Source organism: Pseudopodoces humilis, chromosome 4, assembly GCF_049639895.1.
Source record: "Pseudopodoces humilis isolate 2021_Gansu_Grassland_sample_001 chromosome 4, ASM4963989v1, whole genome shotgun sequence".
Taxonomy (NCBI): domain Eukaryota; kingdom Metazoa; phylum Chordata; class Aves; order Passeriformes; family Paridae; genus Pseudopodoces; species Pseudopodoces humilis.
The window spans coordinates 30,495,043-30,509,750 of NC_142203.1; the positions used below are offsets into that span (position 1 = coordinate 30,495,043).

The window sequence follows — 14,708 nt, forward strand, 5'->3', positions numbered from 1 at the left end:
TACACAATTCCTTGATTAGAAAAGTATAAAACCATTTTAATTTTGAGAGATGTGGAAATCACATACTTTTTAAGTAATGGGAACACTTCCAGTTGTCTTCTGCTAAAGAAGAAGCCAAAAACTATTTAATTGATTAGACTATTGTTTACAAACTGAAACTTTACAAACTCTTAGATGACAATTACTTATCTGCTTTGGTTTCTCAGACAGCATTCTCTTCAATAATCAGTTACCTACAGTTTCCTTCCTCAAAATCATGGACACAACCACTTTAAGTATCAAAAGTAATGACAGACTTCCTCCCGCAGATATCCTCCTTGGTAAACTGGTGGGGAGTGGAAGCAAATGGCAGCAGAGGACATTTACAGCACGAAGTTTCTCTTTAGGTTAATCCCACAATCCCTGTGCCCCCAAATATGGATACTCTCAAGTCCTCCCCTATAAAATGAGGAATTTCTGTTAAAACCATGGGATGGATTGGTGAGAGTGCTGGCTGTGTTCATTGTATGACAATACAGGCAGAGCAAGAGACAAAGAAGTATCTGCACACATCTACTAAGTTCAGATGGAAGACACAAAAACTGACATGCTGCAGGCACTTACATAACATATGGCAGAACTATGGCAAATAATTATCAATCAACTGAGTTTGGTTTACAAAGCGAAACAGTGTTTTTACCTTTTGAGATTGTCTGAATGCTTTTCCTTTGAGGCAGAAAGCTGAGAATCATTATCTTGCTCTACTTGACTCTCACTCTCTGATGATGTGCCTGGAGACTGCAGTATAATGTCCTGTCTGATCCTCTTAGAAGATATTTCAACATTCTCTGCAAAACTGTGTTTCCTTGTAGCTTCTGAGAAGGATCCAGCTTCCACTGTATTACTGGAATTTTGCTGAACAGAGGAGATAATTATTACCATACTAAGTGCCAAGCATTTGTAACTGGTTTTGGTGACTTAAAGAACTTAGTTTGAGGATCTTGAGAATGTGCACAGCTGTCATCTCTGATAATTTAGCATATTCTTCCTCATTGTCTTTAATTTTGGGCTCTATAGCAGAGGTATCATTAACTGGTATTATCTGTGATGCTTGAATTCCCAGTGCTGCTGGTAGTTAAGAGAGCAAGACCATGCTCAATTTATCAAAAGCAACAACTCTTTAGAAGCTGAAAAGATGAATAATTTTTTAAAATTACCTATTAATTTAAAGAACAATTTGCAGGAATGATTTTTTTTTTCTACCTTGGGAACGAGGTAGGAAGAAAAAACTATCATACTTTATATAAAAGTATTTAAATATTATTCAACATACATGCAGACAAACATCAGCAACCACAGTTCTGTCAACTATAGATATTTGGCTAAAATAATAAGTTAACTGGAAGTTTTTAGTCATCCATATAGAAAACAGGGAACACCAGATAAACTTGACTCAGTTATCACAGCATCAGACACACATGGAACTTGTCTGGGCTAAGTTAGGCCTGCTGAGCAAATTTAAGAAGGTCTGAACTTAATATTAACACTCATTTTCATTTCCAAGTATACCAAAAGATTTTAGGTAGTATCTGAAGTTAGTTAACTGCCTTATTTTCCACTCTTCAATGAATAACAAACAGTAAATTATTTTTTAACAGTGTTAGCATGTATTAATTTAATGCAAATTTCTGACCGTATAAACCACAGAACTTAAGACATCAGTGTATATTAAGTATTTCCACAGTTTTTAAATTCTAACTCCATTTGTTCAATATAGTTTCCAATAGTGAATTTAAAAAAAACCAGATAATCACATTAATCTTTTCCAGCCATATACTGAATTTCTGTGCCAGCTATCTTTCTAAGAACTTGGGCAAAAGGACTGAGGTATAACTGGCTCAAAATACATGATCAGCACTTACCCCTGATACACCTGTTTTTAATAACGCAAAAAACTCTTGTTCATTTCTCTCAGTGTTGTCTTCTTCTCTGTTTTCATTATCTTCAGGATAGTCTCTTTTCCTAGTAAGTCTCATTAGGTCTGGCCTTGTGTTCCAGTAGGGTTCCCTTGCTCTCTGTTCACTTTCTTCTCCAGAACACAATTTATCATTAGACCTACAAAAACATGTTTCAGCTTTTACTTCTAAAGAGCTACAAAGTATACTCTATACGCTTGGCTTACTATCAGGTATTTAGTACTTCTAGCTAGAAATGAATTGGTGTTTTGAATTTTTATTTGCTTAGCTGACTACATGTAAAAAAAAAACAAAGAAAGAAAAAAACCCACTGGATAAAGGAGATAATTCATCTACAGCGGTAGATCTTCCTGATTACTTTTGAGAAAGATTTTTGGAAGGAAAACAACATTAAGTCAGATAGATTGGAAAGTGTCAGCTATACCAACACAGATCTCCAAAATTAAGCAGCCATAGGAATATTATTTTCACTAATTCCAGTGCTCAAGGTTCTACTGCTTTCAAAAAGGATACAATTCTTACATCTGTTCAAACACACTCAGATCAGTAAGACAGAAATTTTGCCTTCTAAACTCATGACTTGAGAAAAAGGGGGTAAGAGTAATCTAGAAGAATACAGTTTAGTCAGCCTTATCTCAGTCCCTGGGAAAGTGATGGAATAACTAAGACTGGAAACTACTTCCAGACACATGAAAAACAAGTTAACTTAGAGTAGTCAGCACAGATTTGTAATGGGGAAGTTATGCTTAGTCAACTTGGTAGCATCTTTCAATGAAATTACTGGCTCTATAAATGAAGGGAGAGCAGTAAATAGTGTCTGCCTGGACTCCTGTAAGGCTTGTAACACTGTTGAATGCTGTTACTTCTAACATGCTTATAATAAGGGAGCTGATGAAGTACGGACTGAAAGTGCACTAAAATCGAACTGAGTTGTCAGGTTCTGAGGTTTGTGACCAGTGACATGAAGTCCAGCTGGAGACCAGCAACCAGCAGTGTGCCCCATTGGTCAATACTGTATCGACTCCTGCCCAGTATCTCCACAAATGATCTAGATAATGGAGTGGGGTGTAACCTCAGCAAGTCTACAGATAAACCAGATCTAGAAGGAATTGCTAAAACACCACCCAAAGGTTACACTGGCCTCCAGAGGGACCTGTAGAGGTCGGAGAAATGAGCTAATGGGAACCTCAGGAAGTTCAGCAGGGGGAGATGCAAAGTCCTGCACCAGGGGAGGAGCAACCCAAGGCACCAACACATGCTGCAAGCCACCCAGATGGAAAGCAGCTTTGCAGAAAAGAACCTGGCTGTCCTGGTGGTCTCCGAGTCGAATATGAACCATGAAGGTGCTGTGGCTGGACAAACAGCTAATGGTGACCTGGCTGCAGAAGGAGAAGTATTACCAGCAGGCCAAGGGAGGTGATCCTTGCTCCTTGGTCAGCACTGATGAAGCCACACCTGGAGGATTGACCAGTTCTGGGCTCCCTGGTAGGAGAGACCTGGGCACAATAGCAACAGCCCCTCAAAGGGTCACCCAGATGGTGAAAGAGGGGAAACATGCTATGACAGAAGCTCCTGAGGGAGCACAGGAACTGTTCAGCCTGGAGAGAAGGCTCAGGAGGATCTCTTCAACAGTTCCACAAAAATCCAAGGCGAGGGTGCAAACAGGACAGAGCCAGGCTCTTTCCAGGGGTGCCCAGTGACAGGACAAGAGACAATGGGTAAACAATGCAAGACAGGAGGTTCCTTCTGAGCACCAGAAAATCCTGTTTCACTGTTGGCGTTATCAAGCACTGGCACAGGTGGCCCAGAGAGACTGTGGAGTCTCCATCCTTGGCAAGATTCAAAAGCTGGTACGGGGCAACCAGCTTCAGGTGCCTTGACTGGGAGTTGGACCAGAAGACTTCTAGCAGACCCTTCCACCCTCAGCCACTCTGTGAATCTGTGAAAGTCCACCATCATAGAAGACAAGAAGACTGTCAAGTAAAGCCCCTATCTTGTTAGTACAAAGACTCTGGGAGATGATTTCAACATAATTCATGGAAGAGATTTTAGAGAATTTTAGAGTTTCAGAGACAGATGCAAACCAGAAGTTAATTTAAAGAAACAGCAAAATTGTAAAATAAATTGATTTGGGGCTGCTATGTGTAAGTGAAGACTGAGCAAAATGTAGCTTATAACATAGCCCAGAGCTGTCACATGTAAGTGGCACTATTTGCCTCATACTGCACATATATTTTAAGCATCATTACAGGAAGTTCTCCTACTGGAAAGAAAAATTGAAGATACTCAGAATTTATCTTACAGAAACATAAAATGAGCTTGCTGTCTTCTTGCCACTTCTCAATTATAAAGGAGTGCAAATGGCACTGCTCAGTCTTTGGTCCACATTCATGGTGCACTGTACCCCAATAATTTATTATTGAGAAATATGAGAAATTCAGACAGCTATACCCTGATTACTTGCTTTTACTCTCACCCATGAAGTATCTTCTAAAAAGGAAGACAGCCTTGAAAAAAATTCCCTAATCCTGTTAAAAACTCTTCTATTACTTAAGAATGCCACCTAGTGGCTTTCACAGCACACGGTAGATAACTAATACAGCTCAGAGCCTGTGCTTCCAAAAGCAAGTGCTGTATGAAAACAACTGGACAAATGCACAAAATTTTTGAAGTACTGTCACGGCTTAACCCCAGCTGACAAGTGCCATGCAGTCAGTCATTCCCAAACCCCAAGGAGGAGGGAATTGGAAAGAAAAGGTAAACCTTGTAGGTTTGGATAAGAACAGTTTAATAATCAAAAAAAAGTAGAACATAAAATAATGAAAAGGAGAGGCAGACACACAGACAGAGGAGAATAAAATGCGAGAACAAGTGATGCACAAGTGCTCACTGCCTGCTGACTGATGGCCAGCCTGTCCCCAAGCAGTGTTCAGCAGCACCTGGCCAGGTCCCTTCAGTTTATAAACTGAGCATGATGTTCCATGGTATGGAACATCCTTTTGGCCAGTTGAGATCAGCTGTCCTGCTGTGCTCCCTCTCAGCTGCTTGTGCACCTGCTCACTGGCATACCATGAGACACTGAAAAGTCCTCAAGTCAGGTAAGCTACTCAACAAGAACTAAAATGTCAGTGTGTTATCAATGCTGTTCTCATATTGAATCCAAAATGCAGCAGTGTACCAGCTACTAAGAAGAAAATAAACTCTATCCCAGCTGAAACCAAAATGAGAGATTTTTTTACTTTGCTAGCAGGTAACTTTACCTTTCTGTGGTATCCTGAATGCTTCCTATAGCATCTGTAGACAGATGCTCTTCTTGCTCTCTTTTGCTGTTGCAATTTGGTGATTTTTTAGAAGAACAAAGTGTTCTTGATGTCATGCTTCTCGAATTTATGTCTAGATTGTCATTCTCGGCCAAATTTCCCACAAGCAATACCTCCATGTCATCCTTTGATTTGAGAAAAAAACCAACAACAATATTAGCACAAAATATATCACCTGTATAATAATCAGAATATCACCTGTATATCACCAGAATAAAGTACTGCAAATTATGATGAAGTCATTAACCTGAGATGAAACTTCATGTAAAAACTTCCAAGTAGTCTATGGCACCATCATAGTTCCTTATTACTCTAGGAAGGCATTTAGCTAATTAAAACAGATACTTTAACTGATACAGTCCTTCATGAGAAGCCCACAAGGAGCTCAGGAGAAACCCAGCATGCAGAAATACAGCATACAGGTTTCATGTATCATGAATATGACAGAAATGTCAAAGTTCAAGTGAAGTCTTTATATGTCTTGTCAATGTGTCACTAACAGGATTTTGGAAAACACTGTAATAGCATGCAAGTACTGAACAAAAATTCTTACTATGCTGAAATTAATTCATGCATTTATTTGCATGAATGCAGCTTATTTAGATGTCTTAAAAACAGCTAGTGTGGTACCAAGCATCAGAAAGTATAGTCAGAAATATATGAAGAGAATCTCACTTCTGAGGAGAGAGGGTTTTCAGATTCATCTGCCACAGGCAGATTCTCTCCTCGATTCATTTCTTCTTCATCTGGGGCAGAAAGTTTTTGTACTACTGGAGATCCTTTTTTGCTGTATGTTCTTTCTAGGTTTGGTCTAGTTTTCGGAGATTCAATCCTTATGAATTGTCCTGGTTTCAGAGCACTCAGCTTGCCTTCTTGGGAGGTAAATTTTTCAGTACTGGTGAATTTAAAGCAAAAAAACAGAAACAGAAAAAACACACTTTACTTTGGCTGGGAGAGTAAAAAAGCACTTCTGCATTTAAATTTTGAATGAACACTTACACAAGAGATTAACAAACTGCTTTGTTTAAAATCAATAAAATTATATTTTCAAATATATTTCTTATTTATGGTTAACTTTGGAGCAGAAATAACAAAATGTCTTTGCCAAGGCATTTTTAACATAAAAAAACAAGTTGTGTTGCTAACCATACCAGTGTCAAAGTATCAACAGTCTAACTTAAGATCTTATTTTAACACTTTTTATTTAAGAGGCAGTAAAATAGAAGAGCACATGGATGGATCAATGAAAATCAACTCTGACATTTTGCAAGATTTGTATCTTACATATCTCATATGCTTGATTGCTACTTAAGCAAATACAGACCCAGTAATAAGAAATCTTGGTCAAGAAGAGCTATGAGCTCATACAGATCAAGTATGTACGAGATAAAAAATGACAAGGAGTGCAGCTAAAAGAAATGTGCTCTGAAAACCCTGGAAAAAGCTGTTTGTAGGCACTGAAAATGTAATACTGTAGAAAGACAAAAGACAAGGAACAGAAGAACTGACATTTGCAAAGGTGTCTCATTATGCACAGAGTAAAGATTTTCAAAGGCAATTTCGCTAAACTCAAACCTCACCTGCTTTGTTCAGACACTGAGGTTTCAGAAACAGAGAACACTTGAGGCACCTCTTGTTGTTCCTGTTCCTCTTTGTTCAATATATCCACTTGACACAATACAGCTTCCTTTTCACCCTTTAATTTACAGTAAAAGAAGTATGAAGAAAAATAGAAGTATGTAAGCTTTTAAAACAGACATATATTTTATATACAAAAATAGAAACTATGCTATTTTCTCAATTGGAATAAAAGTAAAAATCATGTTATCATAATTCAATTTAAATGCAAAAAGGAACAGAAGTCTTCATACTCCTGGGATACCTAGAGTTAAGATTTTAAATACTATGTGCACCCAAGCATTATGGGAAACACTTGTCTATTTAGTATTCAATCAATTCCCTAACACATGAAGCACTGTGGAAAAAAGATACTTCAGCAAATGGAAAACCTTTGAAAACTGGACACTGCAGAGGGCAGCACAGACACACCCAAGCCACAATAACATAGCCTCAAGATCCAGAATGCCTAATAAGCTCTACATCTGTATTTGCCACACTGGTTCCACAAAGAAGCCATTCAAACATATCCTTCACCACTTCAGGCCTGTGACAGCTTGATTAGTAAAGAGAAGCATCAGACTTACTCTGTTTCTACAGATGTGCCCAGTACAGAGCAGATGCATGAACATGGTTTACAGGCCACAGGTCTAGAGTAGCCAAAGCTGAACCACAAGGAACTATCTCAGCTAGGGGTGAGCTGACTGTGCCACTGAACGGAGGTGAGAGATCAATGCAGGACACAAGTACGTTTCTTATTCTCAAGAAGAAGACCAACTATAAGCACTCCAAATCATCAGTCACTCTCACAAAGTTTAGCTGTTTATTATTATTATTATTATTACTATTATTTAGCTGTTTATTATTTATTATTCCAAATCTACAAGTCTACACAAATATCCCTGCATCCATGACATGATTCATGTGCAAAACGGTTATGAGGAACACATCCCACTGTAAATGGCTTTCAAGGATTTCCACACCTTTTACAGTCCCTAATGAAGTGTCTGTGGGGATCACAGTGTCAGTTACTCATATGAAATAGAGGAGTATCAGGTACTGTAGTGATGCCAGTTAAAGCTTATTAAACTAAAAAAACCCTTTTTTTTTTCATAAAAATAAGTGTCCTCTGCCTTCACTTGACCCATTATACTAGATTGCTCAACACAGACTTGATTCATCCAAACAGGAAAGACGAAATAAGGAAAAAACCCTAATTTTTATGCATTTTTATTCTAGAGTTTGTATAAATGTGCATAACTTTTTCCTATCAGGCAATCCAATCAACAGCAGATCCTTTGTAAATAAGGTAATTAATACTTCAAGTTGTAGACCTCACTGATTGCAGACCTACAATACCTTGGCTTACCAGGGTTTGGGAATTTTTTTTCATTTAATATATTGTCTCAGCTTCAGGCAATGCAACTTCAGTGTTTTCATTTAACTTCATAAAAATGAACATGCACTTCAAACCAACTTTGAAGGCAAAGCCTTACTCTTATTATGGCTTACCATGACAGTATTGTCAAGCTCATCTTTTTGCTCTGCTTCAGGCTTTTTCTTCCTCTCATTTACTGGTATTTGTAACTCCTTCTTTCCAACAGCTCTTACCAGGTTTGGCTTGTATCTCTTGTTCCGTGCCAGCTGGATAGGTGGAAGAGGTGCTTGCTGATGTTCTTGAGTGCTGTTTTTGTCATCAATGCAAAATTAAGACAGAAAAAAAAACAAAACTGAGTACAAACACACATTACAAATACAAACACAGGTCCATCAGTATTAAGTTCAAAAACACAGAGTTTTTAAGAAAAATCCTGTGAACTAAAAGTTCAGCTGAGTTTAAATGACAAATGACAAGTTCCAGCAAAAAGTTGGAAGCACCAGTCTTCTAAATACTTCCAACAACAGAACTGACTAACTCATTGAAGGTATTAACTTACTCACTACTTGTTGCTATAAAACCAAAGCAATTTTCACATGGTTTCTCTGATAAGCAAACTCATATTTCCCTGCTTACATGAAATGAACCCAGTCTTTCAGATGATGGAACAGTTATAAAGTGAATGCTCATTAATGTCATGCTTAGCATAGAAGCCGCTGAAATTGCAGTATCACTAGTGTTAAACTATGAGAATGGAAATTTCGTGCAGTATTTTCATTAGATTATGTTTGCCAGATGGCAATCCACTGGCACAGTGATTTCCTTGTAAAATTCTTTCATTGTTACAGTCAAGAATGAAAAGTAGCTAAGCCCTTACCCTGCAATAGCAGTAGAAATATCGTCTTGGCTAATTTCAGGTAGACAGAACTCCGGTTCACCATCCTCTGATCTTGAAAATGTTTTGGGGGACTTACAACTTGGACTCTCAGAAACCTCCTGAGAGCAAAGTGACTTCTCCTTTCCCAAGGATTCTAGTGCATTTAAGACTTCACATTTTCCTGCCTTCTGAAAAATGTAAACACAAGAACCAGAAAAAGCTGTAATAATAATAAACCAGAAGGAGACTTTATGATACCTATGAAGCTTGGTACTTACCACTCTGAAAAACTCAGTGGGTTTTTTGCACTCTCCTACTAAACTCCTCTGTAAATAATTTCCTAGTCTTTCCAGGACAAATACATATTTTTTTATTTAAGACAAAATAGCTTGAAATCTATATTTCTTCTGTGCCTTCTCTTCTATTAAAACTTCTTCTTTCTTCCCTGTCAACTCTATAATGCCACCCTGGGTCAGAAAGACATCTGGACACATAAGATTTTCAGACATCCTTTTCTCCTCACATATGACCAAGTGAAAAGTACACAAGTTTTAACGTAGAAAATTTTACCTTTTGAAAAAACTTGTTTCAAAAAGTTAACTTAGTATCCTTTTAAATCATCAGTATTTCATTTCACATAACCAAAAGATCCAATATAACTAAAGGAAAAAGCCAAAAGCCTTACATCTGTGTCAGGAGGGATGCTACATTCACTATTGCACTGTGTTATGTTTTCTTCCTTGTTGGTATCTTTCTGTGATGCACCTTTACTATTTACATCCAGAACTTCTTTTCTACTAGTTGTTCTTAAATTTGGCTTTGGTCTCTGGAATCGTGTCCTCAGCAGACGAGTTGATGATGCAAGAGTTTTCTCCTCTTTCTGCTGAGGAAGAGATTCCCTACAAAAACAAGCAAAAGAACAATCAAAGGCATGGGACAATATGGCATACCTGTATACAGCTCTCAGAGCAATAACAACATTAGTGACATGAAAAAGATCGAATAAGAACATAGTGATCATCACCAAAAGCCTTTGTATCTTATAAATATGTAAGCAGAGGTAAATTAACTGCCACATCTACTTGAGACCTGGAAGACAAGTTGAGACATTTTAACATGACATATACATTTTACAAATACCTCCCTCTAATCATGTTTAAAGCTACCCAGCAGACTTGCAGAATACCTGTGACTGGACTATTTAAGACACTTGAATAGGAAACCAGACCCAGTACTCAAGGATTTATATAAGCTTATTGGGATGCACCAACATGGAGAAGACAATCACAGGGACATTAGAGCATTAGAAAGGTGCATTTTTTTGAAAAATTAAGTCAATAGTCTAAAGATCAAATGAACATCCAACAACATGTGAATTTAAAGCTTTCAAGCTCTTGGGGTTTTGCTAGTTAAAGTCTAGTATTGTCTTGATTAAATATGTCTTTTATATATACAAACTTGTTTGTGATGCTGGAGTTAAATGTAAAATGGTATAATACCTAGAGATACTGATAGCTTTGAACCATCCCTTCTCTCCTTTAAAGTGAAATAACCTTACCCAGTATTGGAATCTGAAACCTGTTTCGAGACATCTGACAATTCCTTTTCACTTTCATAGCTTTCTGCTTTTGAGGAGTTTCCTTGGAAACACTGTCTTTTATATATTGAGTTCATCTCAGAATCTGTAGAAACATCTTCTAATGTCACACTGGATGGCTGATTGTTTTCATGAACTGTTAAATCCTAAAACAAATAAAAGTTCCACTCTGTTAAGATTAAGTATTTGCTCAATCTCTCTTCAAAGAGAGCAGGAGGAAAATGAGAAAGTTTTAGTATTTTCTACAGAAACACCAAGATTTCCCTTACTTCTTGTGCATCCAACTAATATCAATGTCTACTATGAAAGTAGAAAGTTATTTTTCTACATATTTTCTCTTTTAAGTGGTTCGTCTTCTGAGACATTTTTTCCTTGCATTTCTCTTTTCAGATCTGGTATCACAATACGACAAAGTGAGATATATTCCATTTCCATGTATGCTTGTTTTGACTAGGGTAGAGTTAGCTTTTTCAGTGCCAGGTATGGGGCTGTGTTTTGGGTTTGTGCTGCACACAGGTTTGATAATACAGAGATGTTTTAATTATGGCTGAGCAGGGCTTACAGAGAGCCAAAGTATTTTCTGCTTTTCATATTGCCAAGCTGGAGAGAAAATTGCGGAAGCATGGAAGGATGGGAGGGGACACAGCCAGGACAGGTGACCCAAGCTGACCAAGGGGATATTCCATGTCCTGCTGACATGCAGCTCAGTACACAAACTGGGGGGGAATGGCTTTTGTCTTCCCAAGTAACTATTGATGTAAGTAAGTATGATGAAGCCCAGCTTTCCTGGAGATGGCTGGACGCTTGTTAATGGGTAGTAGTAGAAGAGTTTGTTTCTGGTTATGTTTTGCACATGAGCATAGCTTGTTTTCCCTATGAAACCTTAATTCCAGCACTCAGGGGTTTATCTCAGCCCCAGTTTTCCAGCTTTTATCCTTCCAGGTCTGTCTCCAGAGCTGCTGGTGGGGCAGTGAGCAAGCAAGTTGGTACTTGCCTGCTGTCCGGGGTTAAACCTGACACAATGGAAAACAGAACCCAAGTGCAAAAATGAGGAAATTTTATGACAATTTACTTCATTCTGAAATAATAAAGAATTAGAAGAATAAAAAAGGGATAGCGCGCAAAGCCTATCCCTACAAACTATGTGGTATGTACCTAGGCCATTGTTACCAAGGCTTTTACTAAGGACGCAACAAAACAGCATGCATAAGCAACTGTTCAAGAAACTTACACTTATGAGGCAGGGATCATTGTTTTCATCTTGGTGGTATGTGACACCTTTTTCTGCTTCTCCACCTTCAGTTGTCTCCTCTTCAGGATCTTTTCCATCTATCAGTTCTTTCTGCCTTCCAACAGCTCTTCCTAGATTTGGTTTTGGTCTCTGTATTCTACCTCTCTTTAGAGGTGTTTGATTCAACATGATCTGTCTGCCATCTTCTTTTAAACCAGCTGTTTCATTAGACCTGGAAAAACATGTATGGTCCATAAAGTACATGCCACATGTATGACATGGGGTGACTTTAAGAAGTGATTTTTTTTTCCCCACCTCTCTTTTAAACAGCTATTAACATACACTTACCTAAAATGTATTACTAGCTTCCTGAAAGAATTAAATTGGAAGTGTACCTACTGGGGACTAGGAGTTTAAACTTATGTTTGCCCTGTTATTTTCCTCTTCCCATTGGTGACAGGATACCACACTGTAGAGAGCTTTTTCTGATCCATAATGGACCTCTTTGTATTCCTACCTAGCCTAGAGGCAGATGGACCAAATTTAATAAAGAGATAAAAAAATATGCAAATATTCAGAGTTTTTCTTTAGTGTATTCAGAAAATACATAATCACTTTTTTACCTTACTAATGCAAAAATACCAGTAGTGCATTACTAGAACTGTCAGATTCTTCTACACCTTTCTACACTAAGTATCAAGTTACAGAGCAGGTTAATGAAAGAAATAACCAAAAATATTTTTCTGGCAGATTATTACACCCAGTTTATCTCTGTCCATCCTCTTCAATTATCTCCCTTCAAAAGTTTGAGATTTTGGTTTTTTTATTTCTATTGTTGGTTTAGATTGTTTTGGGGATTTTTTTTTGTGGGGGAGTGTTTGGGAGAAAGTTGGCTTTTTTCACTTTTTATTCATCTCTTCCATAAAACATTATCCCTTTTACAGCTGCCACTTCACTGAAGAAAAATGCAGCACTTAATAAATATGTGCATTACATTGCCTACATACTGGACTTTCTCTTCCATTTACTTGACACCTATGACTCAAGTACATTTTAAGAATACTTACTCCCATTGTTTAAATACTTAACCACTGAAATACTATTAAAAGTGAGTAGCTAAAGCCTGTCTTAGTTTTCAGCTTTTTTACACTTACTATGACTGACTTAAAATTTAGAAGTACCACTTTAAAAATGAAAATACTTAATGTAGGTTTCATAAATTAATGAAGAATCCTGTTTTTGCCCTCAATTCCTGTACTGCAGAAGTTTCTTCAAAAACTTCAATAATTACTACACTACAAAATACTACCAGAAGTAACAAGAACAGTAAATTGCAGGACAGCAGCACTTATCTTCTTATGTTTCTCATACTTACTGAGACACTGCCTGTGGGATTTTGTCATCTTTTTCTGCAGCATCTTCACTGGTAACATCAGATCTATTACCTTGGTCATTATTCTGTACAGAGATAGAGTACAGTGAAATGAACTGTGTGACATTCATAAAAGTACAGCATCACCTAAGTGACCAAGTAACTGTTCATAAGAGGAGACAAAATAGATTGCTTAACGAATAATTACAGGGTAAATTTCACAACCAGGTGTAATAAAAACTAGAGCAAACACCTGAAGCTGTATTTGCTGCAGAACATGAAAGACTATTGATACCTACTGTTTGTGTAATAACTTCTCACCATAGCTGAGGTTACTAAGCAATACTACACTGTTACTCAAGGCAGGTTAAGTAAGTGGGTAATTCCTGGTCATACTCAGGAGCAAAAAAGTAAAGAAAAAAAGATAACATTACTATTGCGTTCAGCAGCTTTTTAGCTAACTCATTATCTTCATTTATGTCACTTTATTGAATACCTTCTCAGTTTCCCCCTTAGGCTGTAGATGGGATATTTTATCATTTCCTGCATCTTTTCCAGGCTCTTCTTTCCTTCCAGGTGCTCTTGTAACATTTGGTTTAAATCTCTGTCGATATCCTCTAACTACTGTCTTTGCAATTGCAGTTTTTTCAGGTTCCCTGCACAAAGGATGCACAACAGTGACATTTACTCCATGATATTCATGCCTATCTAACCATACAATGCCTTGCACAGATTTCTTTACTGGAATTGTGTTGTCTTCAGAAAGATTTGCCCGAAGTTATGCAAGTTGCTTCACACAAGAAACAAGACTTTGTTTAGTCTTACAATGTGTGAAAACTCAATTTATCTATTTTAGAAAGAGATTAATTTGTCACACAGGAGAGGAACCCAACTAGATTGCATACCACAGCTGCTTCTGCAAACGCCAGAAGCAGAGCCAGCACCTGATAACTGAGGCTGGGAGGAAAGCAAAGCCATAGTTATCACTCTCCCCGTCTCAAATTACAGGCACTGTTGGTACAATGCTTTCAGCAGCTTTCCAGAAAACAAGTACATACCTTCTACCTTTGTACCACCTGGTATCATCCAAAAAATGCTAAAGTCGATTTTGAAATTTATATTACAGCTTCACAGTTACTGCTATCTTTTTCTAAGAGAACTATATGGAATAAATTAACAATTGTAGTCAGGTAATACCAGACTGGAAAAGTGATCTCAATACTTACTGAGATGCAGTATTCAAATCCCTGTTCTCTACTTCTGTGGCTTCATTTCTGTTTCTTCTACTATCCTCTTCAGAGCACTGGAATTGAGGCAAGAAATATTAGTCTCTGACAAGTGTGAAGGCAGCACAGTAGTAG

At 37.6% G+C, this 14,708-nt stretch overlaps 1 protein-coding gene across 4 annotated transcripts in view; it reads right to left on the reverse strand.

Moving 5' to 3' along the window:
* BDP1 (BDP1 general transcription factor IIIB subunit) overlaps positions 1–14,708 on the reverse strand; it is a 53,734-nt gene that overhangs the window by 20,107 nt on the left and 18,919 nt on the right. For 3 of the 4 annotated variants that reach the window (XM_088054279.1, XM_014258720.2, XM_088054277.1), the window contains 13 exons: positions 14,574–14,650; positions 13,844–14,003; positions 13,351–13,433; positions 11,976–12,207; positions 10,706–10,890; positions 9,833–10,046; positions 9,148–9,335; positions 8,405–8,576; positions 6,856–6,971; positions 5,951–6,170; positions 5,216–5,400; positions 1,902–2,094; positions 680–894 (listed from right to left, as the gene is read on the reverse strand). In XM_088054279.1, the coding sequence (XP_087910405.1) occupies positions 680–894; positions 1,902–2,094; positions 5,216–5,400; positions 5,951–6,170; positions 6,856–6,971; positions 8,405–8,576; positions 9,148–9,335; positions 9,833–10,046; positions 10,706–10,890; positions 11,976–12,207; positions 13,351–13,433; positions 13,844–14,003; positions 14,574–14,650 (2,240 nt within the window). The remainder of the gene's footprint in view (positions 1–679; positions 895–1,901; positions 2,095–5,215; positions 5,401–5,950; positions 6,171–6,855; positions 6,972–8,404; positions 8,577–9,147; positions 9,336–9,832; positions 10,047–10,705; positions 10,891–11,975; positions 12,208–13,350; positions 13,434–13,843; positions 14,004–14,573; positions 14,651–14,708) is intronic. The other variant, XM_088054278.1, reaches the window with a different exon arrangement.